General features: G+C 40.7%; 1 protein-coding gene across 5 annotated transcripts in view; it reads right to left on the minus strand.

The window, feature by feature from the left end:
• CORIN (corin, serine peptidase) overlaps positions 1-13,838 on the minus strand; it is a 136,392-nt gene that overhangs the window by 57,895 nt on the left and 64,659 nt on the right. For all 5 annotated transcript variants that reach the window (XM_053403571.1, XM_053403570.1, XM_053403573.1 and 2 more), the window contains one exon: positions 1,402-1,515. In XM_053403571.1, coding sequence (XP_053259546.1) covers positions 1,402-1,515 — 114 coding nt within the window. The remainder of the gene's footprint in view (positions 1-1,401; positions 1,516-13,838) is intronic.

Genomic DNA, 13,838 nt, shown 5'->3' on the forward strand with positions numbered 1-13,838 from the left:
AAGCGCTGTGGTTGTTTTTTTTAATTGGTAATAGCTGCCTGGGGCCTCCAATATTTATCGGAACCATGGTAAGCAGGAAGAGGCTAATCCTGTCCTCTCCTGCCACAGCTCTCGTTACAGTTATTAACCATTTTAAAACCACAGCAACACACTTAACGTGATGTCTATTTCCACTCCTAGTCACAACAAATAAGTGACTGATATGCCCTTGGCCTGAGGTATTATGTCTGTGAAGCTGCTGGCCTTGCTCCTAGAAAAGGTTTTGTAATAGACTTTTCCATCCTTTGACACTGGAAAATAAATATAAAAGATTTCCTTTTCACCCCCTGCCTCTTCAAAAATGCTCAAAGCAGTGCTCTGCTCCCACATCGGAGAGCCCACAGCATTCTTGCTTTTTATAAATCTGCCTCCCTATGATTTATTTCTTGCTATTGGTCATCTGCTCTTGTTCCAAGGAATTCCAAGTCCTGGTGTTGAATGAGACAGGCACAATTCATTCATTACCATGTGATATGCTAACCCTCCTGCTCATTGCCCAACTTTGTGCTGCTTCAGTAACATAGGAAGGCTTGGATCACATAGGATCACTTGAATTATATCAAAATTTCCCAAACTTGTGTAAGCAACCAGATAAGAGTGTTGCTCATGCACAAGGTGAGTATATGAGAGGAAAGGGGAGGCCTAGACAAGTGCTCTCCAGTCTTCACTGCCTGTAAGGGTAGCCGGTGGAATGGAGCTTGCTTTCTCTTTCTGGATTTCAAAAAAGGCAGATGAAGCTTTGCTTATATGTGGTCAGTCATTAAGCGTGGAATGTATGTTCTAGCCTTTAGCTCCTTCTCATATACATGGAGAAGAAGGATGTGGTTTAACACACCATACACTAGAGAAACCACATGTTCTTTTCCACAGCACTTCTTCCATTAACAAATATTTTTGTGACCAACTTCTCAGGCGCAGATCAAAAATAATTTTGTAAACAGGTTGCTTTACATGTGTTGTAATATAATGTGCCAACAAATACATGGCCAAAAGCTTATAAACCAAGGGCTTGTTAAGCGGGTTATCTCTTTACAAAGATAGCCTTTGTGAGTGGATTACTCAGACATGTAAAAAACAAATAAAAATCCCTGTGTGTCTTTGCAGAAATTTTAGCTGTTGAACTACTAATGCAATTATGCTTTAAACATTTTTAAAGGTCTACAAGCACATTCTGTGGCCTAGTTGGGCAAAGTTAAAAGGTCCCATTAATTTCTGAATGACAGGACAGAAATGGGCATACGTAAATCCTACGCAAAGCTGTTATTCTGATACAATATATGACTTTTATTTCTAAGCCCATCCAAACAGTTGAAGTGTTGTTCTTGCTAGACATGTGTTATATAATAAATTTAAGTGACGTACTGCAATGTGTCTCATCGCTCCAGTCATCACAGTCATTATAGCCATTGCACTGCAGTTTCCTTGGGATGCAAATTCCACTTGTACACAAGAAGCTCTCCTCCCCTTCACAAAGCACTGAGAGGTGAAAAACAAGATAGAAATACATTTTTATCAGAGTAAAAACCAAATTCTAGACTCCATTTCTTTTACAACGTAATTTTCTTCAGATTGATTAAAGCTGCTGTGAAGTGGTTTTAACCAGCAGTGGTCCAGACACATTGTTATTGGGGACTGAAGAACAAGAATTGGATCAGAGCTAGTGTGTAGAAACTACCATAATATCTCTGCAATGCCCTTCTGTGTTTTACTTAGGGCAAACCAGACACATAATGTATGAAATGTATGACATAAATGTATGCAAATTACACTTTAAAAATGACAACACAGAGAAACCAGCTGATGAATACCTTGTTGATGATTAATACCCAGGACATTTGATTTCTGGCATCAAGGTCAATGCTCTTAAGCCAAAGATATTTAGGGAGAGAACACACTATAAGGCTGACTAAAGATCACTGATCGATTTCACATTATCATGTGGCTTTAAGGGAGGTATGATCACTGCCCAGCATTCTCACTTGAATAGTAGAGCTATGATGTTTCCTTTCCAAATTGTGCTGCTTTATATTGTTATGGGTTTGGGAGTAGGGATGTCAGTCTGGATGATAACCATGGGATCCTTCCAAACCTGTGATCCTATGTATATGGGGGTTAGAATCTATGAGAGGAAACCTGCTGAACCAGTCAGCTGAGTCTCCTTTGTTAAGGTAATGAATGGCCTTGGCTGAGTTTGGGGGCTGATGCTGGCAGCAGCGGAGGAAGCCGCTCAGATGCCTGGGGCAGGGCGCACCACTGGGCCTCTGGAGTCTGCCTGCCTCCTCCCACACAACTGCCCTACAGCTGGAGGGGAGGCAGCGGGCGGTCTGTTTGGGCAGTGCAGAGCCTGCGTGCGCACAAGCCACCACATCTCTCCCAGGAGAGACGTGAGGCTTGGGCACACTGCAGGTGCCGAGCTGAGTGCCGCCTGGAATTGTCATCCCCCTCAGCGGTGACACCCGGGGCGGCCCTCACCTACCGCAGCCCCCTTCCTCCGCCCCTGGATGCTGGAAACGGGAGATGTCGAGACATGCCTTGCTCTATGCTTCCCAAGAAACCTAATAGGGAGCCAAGATCTCTTTGAGTGTTAATGCTGTGAGTCTCCCCATCCTATGGTCAGGTTGTATACATGTATAAATAAAATGGTAACCCTGGGAACTCTGGAGTCTCTTGTTGCTCAGAGATTTGGGGCAGGGCAGGCGGCCTGAGGCACAACACTATCTATTTTTACCCCTCCTCCCCTCAAATGCAGAGACTGTGAATCATAGCAAGGGGGCAGGATGTATTTAATGCTACACACACTGTGGTTTATTATTATTATTATTATTATTATCATCATCATCATCATCATCAAACCCTTCCCCACAGCATTTATGCTTGAGGAAAGGGGAACTGTCCACCCAGCTAAAGATGATTATTTGGATTCCAGAAATCTGGAAGCAGATTTGCTATTCCACTTTCAGCTTAAAGCAAAACAGCAATGATCGAGTCATGCTTAATTGTTCACATCAGGAAGCACACCAGTGTCAAAGATAAGTTACAGTTTATATGGCATGCTTCTTTCATATGCTAAAGAGTTGCTCTGGGGTCAGGAAAAGCAATAACAACATTGCCTTTCTTGCATGTATCCGCTCTGAATTTAGCAGATTGAGGAAAGTCACTGGCTTTATCGATTTTCTTTTAAAAGATTATGCATCCAAACTTTTTCTATCAACAATGTTTTTTCTGATGTTTCAGTGAATACTTACATGTATCTGGAAGGACTGTAACATGGCAAAGAACTTACTTTTCTCAATAAGATGCAAATTCTGTTTTATAGATCTGTAACTACAGATTCTTGCAAAAAATATTTGTGTGAAATATATTTTCTTTATAAATACATTAAATACTGCTTTAAATATTATTCAGGTTATTTAATTTATCTTTAATATTTATATATTTCACTCTCTGCTCAGAGGTTCCAGGGTACAATATACAGGCTTTAATTATTAGCAAAATAATGTATCAGAGAGAGAAAAATAGTTTGTGCAATTAAAAAAAAAAAGAAAACTTATCTCATCTATTATTATTCTTCCTGGTTTCCAATGCAGGAGACACCTGACAGATTAATCACACCACATAGCAAATACTAATTTTTGCAAGTTTGTCTTAAAATTTACCTTGCTTTGCTTTTAAAGTTACAACATAGATCAACTAAACATAGAACTGCCTTTTCAGTCATTACACGTAACGTGGTGCACTATAATGAAAAAATGCAAACAAAGAATGTCTACCACAAATCTACAAGTGTTTCATCTCTAGAATGTCTTTACCAGCAACTCAGCTGTATTACTTCCTACATTATCAGATTTAAACAGCTGAACAAACTGGTTATAATTTCCCATGACTTGACTGATCCATTCAAAAGAGGTGAATTTACGAAAGCTACTTTTCTTTTCATTTAATCATTCATTGCCATATTAGTGAGCTTACTTATTGGAATATTGCTTTTTAAAATACCACTGTTCATCTGAATGTACAATAAGGCCTGAATATAAATGACTAAAAGATCAAACATTTTCCAGTCAATAAGGCATACTATACATTAATAAAATCAGACACCAACATACTTTCAAAAATCCTGTAATCCTTTTCCGGCCAAAGTTTGCAAAAGTTGGAGCCGCAAAGCCTTAACGTTTTCCCCATGCTTTCAATATTTTAGGCTTCTTTTCAGCATTTTTTGGGGGTGGGGCAGGAGTTAAATCTTAAGATGAGGAGCCAAAAGAGGAAAGTTCCTCTCCTCAGATCAGTTCCACATTCTTCTCTCTGATTCTAAAGTTGAAACAGCTAGCTATTTTTTAAGACTGTTCTTTCAGTCTCAGTATCTTCCTCCCATATACTGTGGCAGCAGACAGTGAAACTGAAAGCTAGACACCAAGGCAGGGATAATAAATATATTCTGAAAAGATCTGGGAAAGAAAACTGTAGCCCTACCTTGGGAATTAGAAGTGAATGTTTGCTGGAGGAATGTGGGGAATATTACTGAGAGCTTTCATAATCTTTCGTCTGCTCTGTCCAAAGTTCTGACTCTTGAATCTACCTGTTCTCCATGTGACATCCCTAAACCTTTCTTAAGATATTAAAATAGCTCTTGTTTGGAGATCCAAATATTATACTACTACTCTGGCTTTAGTCCTGCACAAGCAGCGCTCTTTTTCTCAGAATAAATGAGCTCCAGACATTCTGTAGTACGTATGCCTCTCTCAGTCTGGTATTTCTTCATGGAGTAAATACTTCTTCACAGAATCGCCCCTGTTATTGAGCTGAATTCTTCCAAATTCCAGAGTTTTCAGCGCTTGTTCCTCTGTTTATTAATAAGACACACTGGAACAAGACTTTCCTTTCTTAAGTAGACAGATGGTTTTTACATGAAAACATGACACAGATATATTTAAAGAAAACAATAACAGGGCCTATTTGTTTTACTTCAGTACATTAACTCTCCACCACCCATCTCATCTCTTTGCCCTGTAGGAGTTGTTAGACGAAACTGTCTGTCAGATGATTCTCCTCAAGCCCCATGTGACTGGAGATGAAAGACTTCATCCAAAAGCAAAATATCACCTTTGAGCAGGGTTCCTTTCTTCATGCTCTTCTTCTTATAGAATGGTGCTCATGTTTCCTCATGGTGGCAGGTGGAAAACCCTTTATCTTGCAAGGCCCCTGTGGCTTTAACAGTCGCATAAGGCACAGAAATTTAAACTCACAAAGCTTTCTCCATCATCACAACTCTATTCCAAGTCAAATTCACCTTGTGAATTTCTGCCTATCACATTGGAGGGATTACAGCCAGAAATACCCACTTGTCTCAATATTTCTTTCTTATCTTTTGCGTGCAGCCCCACTATGGCGAAAACAGGAGGGGAAACATTTGATCAAGTTATTACTGCATGTTAGAGTAGCTTCCCTCCACCACAGAGCTTCTATGAAATCTGAAATCCTGTTCAATTTTTTGGCAATCTTAATCCTGCTGTTGTTTGAATCCAATTCCACCTTTTCTCCAGACTTGTCTTCTTTACATGTATTTACATACCTAGGTCTTTCCTAAAACGAGACAGGAAAGGAGGAGGCATAAGACCTCACCCCAGATGCTTGCTAAATTGGCTGCAAAAGATGGGAGGAAAAGCTGGAAGAGGAAAGGAGGGGGCACCAATACAACAAAGAATGAGGGGCAGCAGAGGGAGGGAAGAGAGGACTGCAAAGGAGTGGGGGGCAGCACAGCAATACTGGCTCCGGTGGCACATTCTCATGCACTGTCCCAGTTGGATATGATGCACCATGACTTGTGGGGATGGATGTGGGAGTATTTGCTGCTGTGCCTCAGGCAGAAACATTGCTTCATCCAGTCTTGATAGTCTGGCTCAAAGAGGACCAGGCTCTCCACTCTACCCTGAAAATACTCATAAACCCTACAAAGTTTGTCTTCTTTAGGTGTACTGCTCATATGGTGTCCTTCCAGCACTACTTTCCTTTAGACTGAGTTACCTCTTCAGAAAACCCATCTTTATTGCATTGGCATTTTGTCAGTGCATATGGCATTTCCGTGCGCTTTGGTTTCCGGCACAGTGTTCCGTTGCGCCAGAAGCGGTTTAGTCATGCTGGCCACATGACCCAGAAAGCTGTCTGTGGACAAGCACCAACTCCCTTGGCCTGAAAGCGAGATGAGCGCCGCATCCCATAGTCGCCTTTGACTGGACTTAACTGTCCAGGGTTTTTTAAACTTACCTTTTACCTTTACTCCATTCATTGAAGTTTTAAATGAAAGTTATAACACAAGCCTTTCTATCTGTCAAGTTTCCAACACAAGAAGAAGAAGAAGAGGTGTTTGGATTTGATATCCCACTTTATCACTACCCTAAGGAGTCTCAAAGTGGCTAACAATCTCCTTTCCCCTCCTCGCCCACAACAAACACTCTGTGAGGTGAGTGAGGGCTGAGAGACTTCAGAGAAGTGTGACTAGCCCAAGGTCACCCAGCAGCTGCATGTGGAGGAGCGAGGAATTGAACCCGGTTCACCAGATTACAAGTCCACTACTCTTAACCACTACACCACACTGGCCCAAAGTTTCATTTATTACGGCCATAGGCCCATACAGGTAAAAACAACACATAAGTGACAGCTTGTGCCGTAGGGGGAAAAAAACAAAACAAAAAACAGTCGCTAAAACACCACTATAACAATAAAATACTATAAGATGGAAAGGCATACTACGCCTTAATTAGCTTGTAGTGCTCCTTGTCGTCGCTTTTGGGAAAGGACAGCAACCAGGAACCTAGCCACCTTCAGGGTCGTGTGGGTATCCTTGTCCTGCAAGATTTGGGCAAGGTGGAATTTTGGTGGGGTACCCTCTAGTTTCTGAATGATTGATCCCAACAAATTTGCCCGTGGCACATTGAACAAGGGGCAAAAGAACATAATGTGCTGGAGCGACTCCGGCGTCACCTTATCACATTCGCACACGGCGGGGGCTTGGCCCTTTGAGAATCTATGTCTCAGGACATTGGAGGGAAAAACGTTAAACCTCGCTTTGGTGAAGGCCAGTCTATGGGCAACAGTCGAAAGGGAGGAGAGGTATGATGGAACGCAGTAAGTTAAAGTGATACCAATGTTCTGGGGCGAGCAAACACCTCCCCCCAGCGTATAATTTCGCTGTAAGTCGATGTCATCCAGTCTTTGGCGGATCAATCTTTGAGCAGTGATTTGGTCTCGTTTTAGGGAATCTGAGGGAGAGATTCCATAACTCAGGAGTTTGGCATGGATTCTACTAGTCCAAAGGCTAGAGAATTCATCTCGCCATAAGCATTGGGCAAGGTAATGGTTTGGTAATCTATGCCACAATGATAACCAGTAATTGAAGACTTGCTTCCACAGACAAGTTTCTAAGGATGCGATCTTCAATTCTAGTCGCATGGCTGCGTTGCTTACGCACAGGGGGAGCATTAGGAGCCGACGTAGGAATTGGCTTTGCAGAGTCTCAAGGGGAGCAAGATCTGTCATCACGGCCCAGAGCGGGGCAGCATAAGCAAGCACGGCAACCACTTTTGCCTTGAACACCTTTAGGGCCGAGGGAACATGTAAAGCTCCGTCTGAAAAGAAGAATCGGAGGAGCGCATATGACAAGGCCTTTCCAACTACTGAAAGATGGAGCAGATGTGTTTTGAGGGTAGAAATGTCTATTCCTATTAAGTAAGATAATCTCCAGTTTCCCAGTTGACATCTCTTGAGCATTATTGTTATACACAGGAGCAACAAAAGTGAGCAGCCACAAGATTTAGACGCATAAGGAACATTATGTTGCTAATTAGAATGATATCCTAGACTTTTTCTAGCTTGGCAGCTTTCAAAATGCTTATTACAGCTCAGTCAATCAATGTATTGAACTGGTCACAGACCTCACAACTAACATTTATCCAATCAGGATGTCTGGGTATATGTACCAAACTTCACATTTGCAGATACACTGTGTAATACATAGGAACTCTGAATTTTGTATACACAAAAACCTTAACTGATTTAAAAGCCCCAAAGCACCATTCCTCCCATTCCTGCATATTGAAGGCAGGGCGTTAAGGATGCCATGTAGAAGGAGCATTGCAAGTGGGAGAAACCTTGTCACAGTGAATACTGTAGTTCACCCAGGCAGATGGAAAGCTACAGTCAGTGGTTGCCTCACCAGTGATAGAGACTGGAAAGCAGGAATGGACTGTGAAGGCAGGGGTCTTGCAGCTTTGGGTCCACTGGATCCAATTCCCCACAGATACATACATACATGTACGCATGCATGAATGCATACACAATTTTATTTCTATGCTGCCTTCCCAGATCTCAAACCATGCTCAAGGTGGCTTACAATTTGAAAAAAATACACCACTACAGCATAACGAAAGTAGTCATCGACAGTAAATAAAACATTAAAAATGCACAACTAAACTGAAGAATTTCCACATAAATCACAATAAGATCTAAAATAAAGGTTAAAAAAACCCAGCAACAACCCTCACTCAATCAAGACACCCCAGCCCAGAAATCTGTTCAGCAAAGAGCAGGTCTTCCAGGACTCACAGTCAAGATCCCCTGCTCTTCAGCTACACCAGCCTGGAGATGGCATGGCAAGATATTGTGAAAAACTCACATTGCTCCCACCTTCTGCCTTACCTGCTGTGAGCTGGTAGGGCTTGGGACATGTTTTGAGCAATGTCCTCAGCTGTATGAATACAAAGCACCATGGACAGTTCCATTCAAGCAGGAGAAAAGTGTTGTTTCAGCAGCAATTCTACTCAAGAACCTTAAATAGGAACTGCAATTGTATCTCAGTATCTAGTTCCACCTTCCATGAGAAGAGCCCCTTTATTGAAAGGGTATCCATCTGATTTTGCATTCATTGATTCAAACAGAGATGGGGAGATTGTGGTTCCACTAAGGCAGGGGTGGTGAGGGAGGAGTAGTGAACCTTTTCTGAGTAGTAGATCAGATCATTATAGTGGGCCAAATTAGACAGGTGGGTGGGATGCTCATCTGATGTCACTATGCCACGGTGCTTTGAAGCTCCCGTTGTCTGGACTCCAAAGCACAGCATGGGGCTGTTTGAAAGCCCTTTTGCAAACAGTCCCTTGCTGCTCTTTAAACCTCTGACTTTCAGAATTTCAAAGAGCAACATGGGGCTGTTTGCAAAAGGGCTTTCAAACAGCTCCCAGCTGCTCTTTGAATCTCTGGAGTGGAGACTTCAACCCTACTCTCTGCAGACAAGGTTTAACACACCCACACACTTGATAGCTGATGGGCAGGGAATTAAATACTGTTGCTTTGGCTGCATGTGCCAGTTCCCTGTGGGAACCGGTGTGTGCAACCAACTCAGAAATGAACCTCAGCTGGCATTGCCCTCACATTAGAGTGACACCACCTGATTGCAAATGGACATGGTTTTGGGGAAATGTCCTCATGGGTAAACTGGACTTCCTAGTACACCAAGATTATCTCATGGACTGGAGGTCCCTCTCCACTGTACTAAGGCTTCTGGCGGGGTCCTCAGATTCAGAGAAGGGCAATGTCCTTGGCTCAGAGAAGCAATGATTCCACAGACTTCTCTTGTACCAGTGTTCTGCTCCCCTGAAGGGAAAGTCTGATCCCATGGCAAGATGTAGTAGGTACGCTGGAATGCAACTCAGACATTCTCCTTGCTCACTCACTGGTCATGTTCACACAACACACCAAACCATAGTTCAGGGTGCAATGCATGAGTGGAAAGTAAGCTTTGGACTCGTGCTATGCTATGCTCCCTCTGTCCCACATAGCTATGAGATCAACCCCAAAGCCACCATCCTATTCCCATCTCTTGTTATGATGCTCCAGCAGTCTCCCAGCTCTAGGAAAGCATCAAACTGATGACTTGGAAAGACATTGGATTTCCCCCCATTTTGTTATATATATTCCACATGTATTCTATCTACAGTGCACTGTTGAATATTCATGCAAATATGAGCTATGCAAATACAATCAGTCCCTCATATATGAATTTAAAACTATTTTTATTGCAATATGGATTGCAAGTATAAATGTCTCTTAGGCACCTATTGAATATTATTTGTGAGTGACAAACACCAGAAGGCAGATAACACTATGCCATTTTGTAAACCTTTTTCAGAGCTTAAGCCTTACTAATAAATAAATTTCTGCATTTTTGCTGTTCAACTCCTGAATAATGATATCTAACCTATTTTAAGTGACAAAAAGAAGCAAAGCATAGAACCAAAAACACAATTTCTGTCCCATATATCTACAGTTGCCATCAGAAGCTGTTTTGCAGGAAATACAACAGAGTGTGTAGCTGAGGCAATAAAAAATTAAAGTCCAAACCCGGTTGAATTTTGCTCTTTCCCTTATTGAAAATTGAAAATCCAAGCTTCTCCCCTCATCTTATATATCATTCAGACAGAATTTCATTAAATTATTTTTGTGTCTCCTTCATGGTTAACAACTTTTACTTTTCAAACAGTTATAGAAAGAAATCTACTTTTCTGCACGCAGCAGATTGGAACTACATGCAGGGAGAGCAAATTAATTATCAGACTGAGCCATCTGGTATCCACACAACTGGCTGCAACATGTTAGAACAGAAGTCTTTAAATATTTTCCAGGCTTATGCATCACAGTTACAACATATAGACTATCAAACAAACTTTTCAAAGAACAAAAAGGTATTTTACAGTTTATTTATAAAGCAGTTTGCTTGGGAAAAATAGTTCTAAACAGACTTCAGGTCCAGATATAAACTGGTAGTAATTTTAAACAAATTGTAAATCCTTCTTGCTAAGTCAGGGCCTCAAGATTTTAAGTTTCATGAACAAAACAATTTTGTTTAGCATGCAACATGGCCTCAGCTGGCTTCCAATATATATCAAAATAAATATTTCCACATATAAATTTTCTTTCCTTGTATCCACCATCTAGAATAACTCAGCAGGAATTGATCTAAAGCCATTATTTTTGTCAATAGGCTTGCAGATGTGCCTGACATACAATACATGTCAAAGAGTACAGAAAAATAATCCAGTATTATAACAAAAGACATGCCTAATTCTTCTACTGAAAACCAAATCCTCCCACATACTTTTCCATGTTCCAGAGGGTATGCATACACTAGATTTAAGATGTATTTGACTGCCTTACTTCATCTATAAAACATTATCTTGACCGGTGTTGTGATCTTTGTTCTGCATTAAACAGCTAACCAAGTCCCACTAGAACATGGGCAATTATCTCCTCACCATTGTTTTAGCACTACTAGGGCATACACATTCTTTGTTGACTTAAACAAAGGCTAAAAGAGAGAGGGTAGACTTTCTTCAAGAGAAGGTGCAGTTCGTATTTTTGAAGGTTTGTGATACCACATCTAACACTATTGTAATTACACTACTGCAAGCCTAAGACTATTGTGAGTGGTGTAACTGCGTAAGACCACTGGCACAAAAGTGGCTGGAAAAAATAAGTGGCTCTTCATAGCCAAAGTGGCTGTGCAAATCAATCTTACTCACGGAAGTAGGTCAGCCAGTCAGTGCCAAGATGTGTGTTTGCTTTGGAGGACCAAGTAACTAGTAAAGAGCAAGATATGTGTAATAGATAAATAAAAGAGAAAGACACTAAAATGAGAAACTATTATATCTCTAAGAAAAAATATCTCACTATTGCCCATGAACTTAATCAGCATTAGTGAGAATTAACTAACCCACACAGTCTCAAGTCTATTAGGATATATATTAACAAGGGAGGACATTGTTTTCTTAATACACAGGATCTTTACAGATACTGTCATTGTAGGAGGAAGAGGTATGTTACATTCACCCATGTCCAGTTTAGGAGGGCTTTCCCAGATTATTAAAATCCCTGAATTTTATACACTATAGTTACATTGGCCTCAACCTAGTAAAATAATAGCCTGTGTTCTCATAGTAGAAAAATGTGCAATGAATGAGTACTAAAGGTGTTACTAGCATGGTGTAAAAATGATAAGAGTTAGATTGCATAATGGTAAATGCTAAAGTAAGAAAGCAACGGCAACAATGCAAGTGGCTCTTTTGAGACAGAAGGTGATAATGGGATTGTATATAGGAGAGATATTTACAGCTGGTGTCACCACCTACTTATTTAGAAAGTCAAGAGGGCTGGACTGAAAAATATATTACTGATATTAAGGTGGGAGGGCAACAAGGTACAGTGGAAAGACAAAAATCAGACATTCCTCACTCAAAAGGGTACCACCAAAATGGTTAATGGATTTTGATGCATGAAATATCTGATAGGCAGTTTCAGGTGTGTGTGTACGTGCCTTCATGGTGAAGTCAAGAATTACAGTGCCTGCTGTGGCTGTAGAGACCGATAGGGGGCATTTAAGATTAATAGATCCTTAAGCACAAGCCTGTCAGTTAACTTGGTAAGTTAGAGAACATTAAATGGATGTTGTACATATATATGTGCTTTCTTATTAATAAAATGCCTGTTCTAAATCGTTATATTGAATCTGGAACTTTATACATAAGACAACACAGATGGGGCCTGCCTAATTTTGACAGGTGTTGCATTACATTACATTACATCCAGGGCCATCAGCAAAATGCTTTAATCATGTGTGTTTGCCAGTTGAATCAATGGACACTGAGGCCCTCTGAACTAGATCTTAAGTTATTGGTACGACTATACAGATATTGATTGTCTGTTAAGTAATCTGGTCCCAAGACATTCAGGGTTTTATATGTAATAACATGACATTTAAGCACCAATAAGTGCCATGAAATTTTCACAGTGACATGCCACACAGTAATCAGAAAATAATAATGGACATGGATTAGAAGAGAGATAATGATCAGATTTTTTTCCCCAGTGAAAAATGCAGCAGAAATGGAGGGGAAATATCTCAATCAATGCAACAAGGGCATTTACTGCTCTAAAAATGGATCAAATGGATTCAGAAAGCAAATCAAATATTTTGTTCCTTAGTCTTTTATCTACTTTTCTCATTTATGATTTCTATATTATCTGCTGCTGTTTTAAACACAGTTCCCAGCTTTGGCTACTTAAAATAACACAAGATATAAAAGATATGAAGGGAGGACTAGAAGAAAAATAACTGAAGTATTTTCATTGCTAGGGAGGTGCACTTCTGACCCAAAGGAATGCCATTTAAAGACTGTTTTTCCAAGTCGGTGAACAAGGTGGAGTATAGGTTAAAGGGATCAAGCAGAAGGAAAGACTGATGAAAGCTTGACTTTCACTCCCTTGCATGCTGACATGAGAGAAACTTGTAGAAATATTTATTCCAAATCAGCTAAATTCTCAGTTCCTTCTGTTCCCTTGTGAAAGTTGATGTCTTTTGCAGACTTCATAAAGCAGACATTTATTTATCTGTAACATTTATAGACTAGTATATATGTTTAGTATAATTCTCTGAGCAGCTTACAATAAACAACACACACACACCACAGTCATAAATGCTCTATCAAATACAAAAGGAGAACAGAACCAAGTGCCTCAGCCCTCAGGTCTGCCCTCATCACAGGACAGCTTTTAGCCTCTTTCTCCCTCTTGCTCCCCATCCAAATATTAGCACTAGAATTGATATATAATAGACAGCATCTGTTATAGACTCTTATGGGGACCAATGAAACCCGACTTACTTCAAACTGCAGGTGGGAAATGTTTCAGTTGCTACCAAGTCTAACCTACTTCATGGCTTCAGAGCAGAGGCACCAACTTGTGCTGAAGATTGAGAG

Source organism: Podarcis raffonei, chromosome 9 (assembly GCF_027172205.1).
Source record: "Podarcis raffonei isolate rPodRaf1 chromosome 9, rPodRaf1.pri, whole genome shotgun sequence".
Classification (NCBI taxonomy): domain Eukaryota; kingdom Metazoa; phylum Chordata; class Lepidosauria; order Squamata; family Lacertidae; genus Podarcis; species Podarcis raffonei.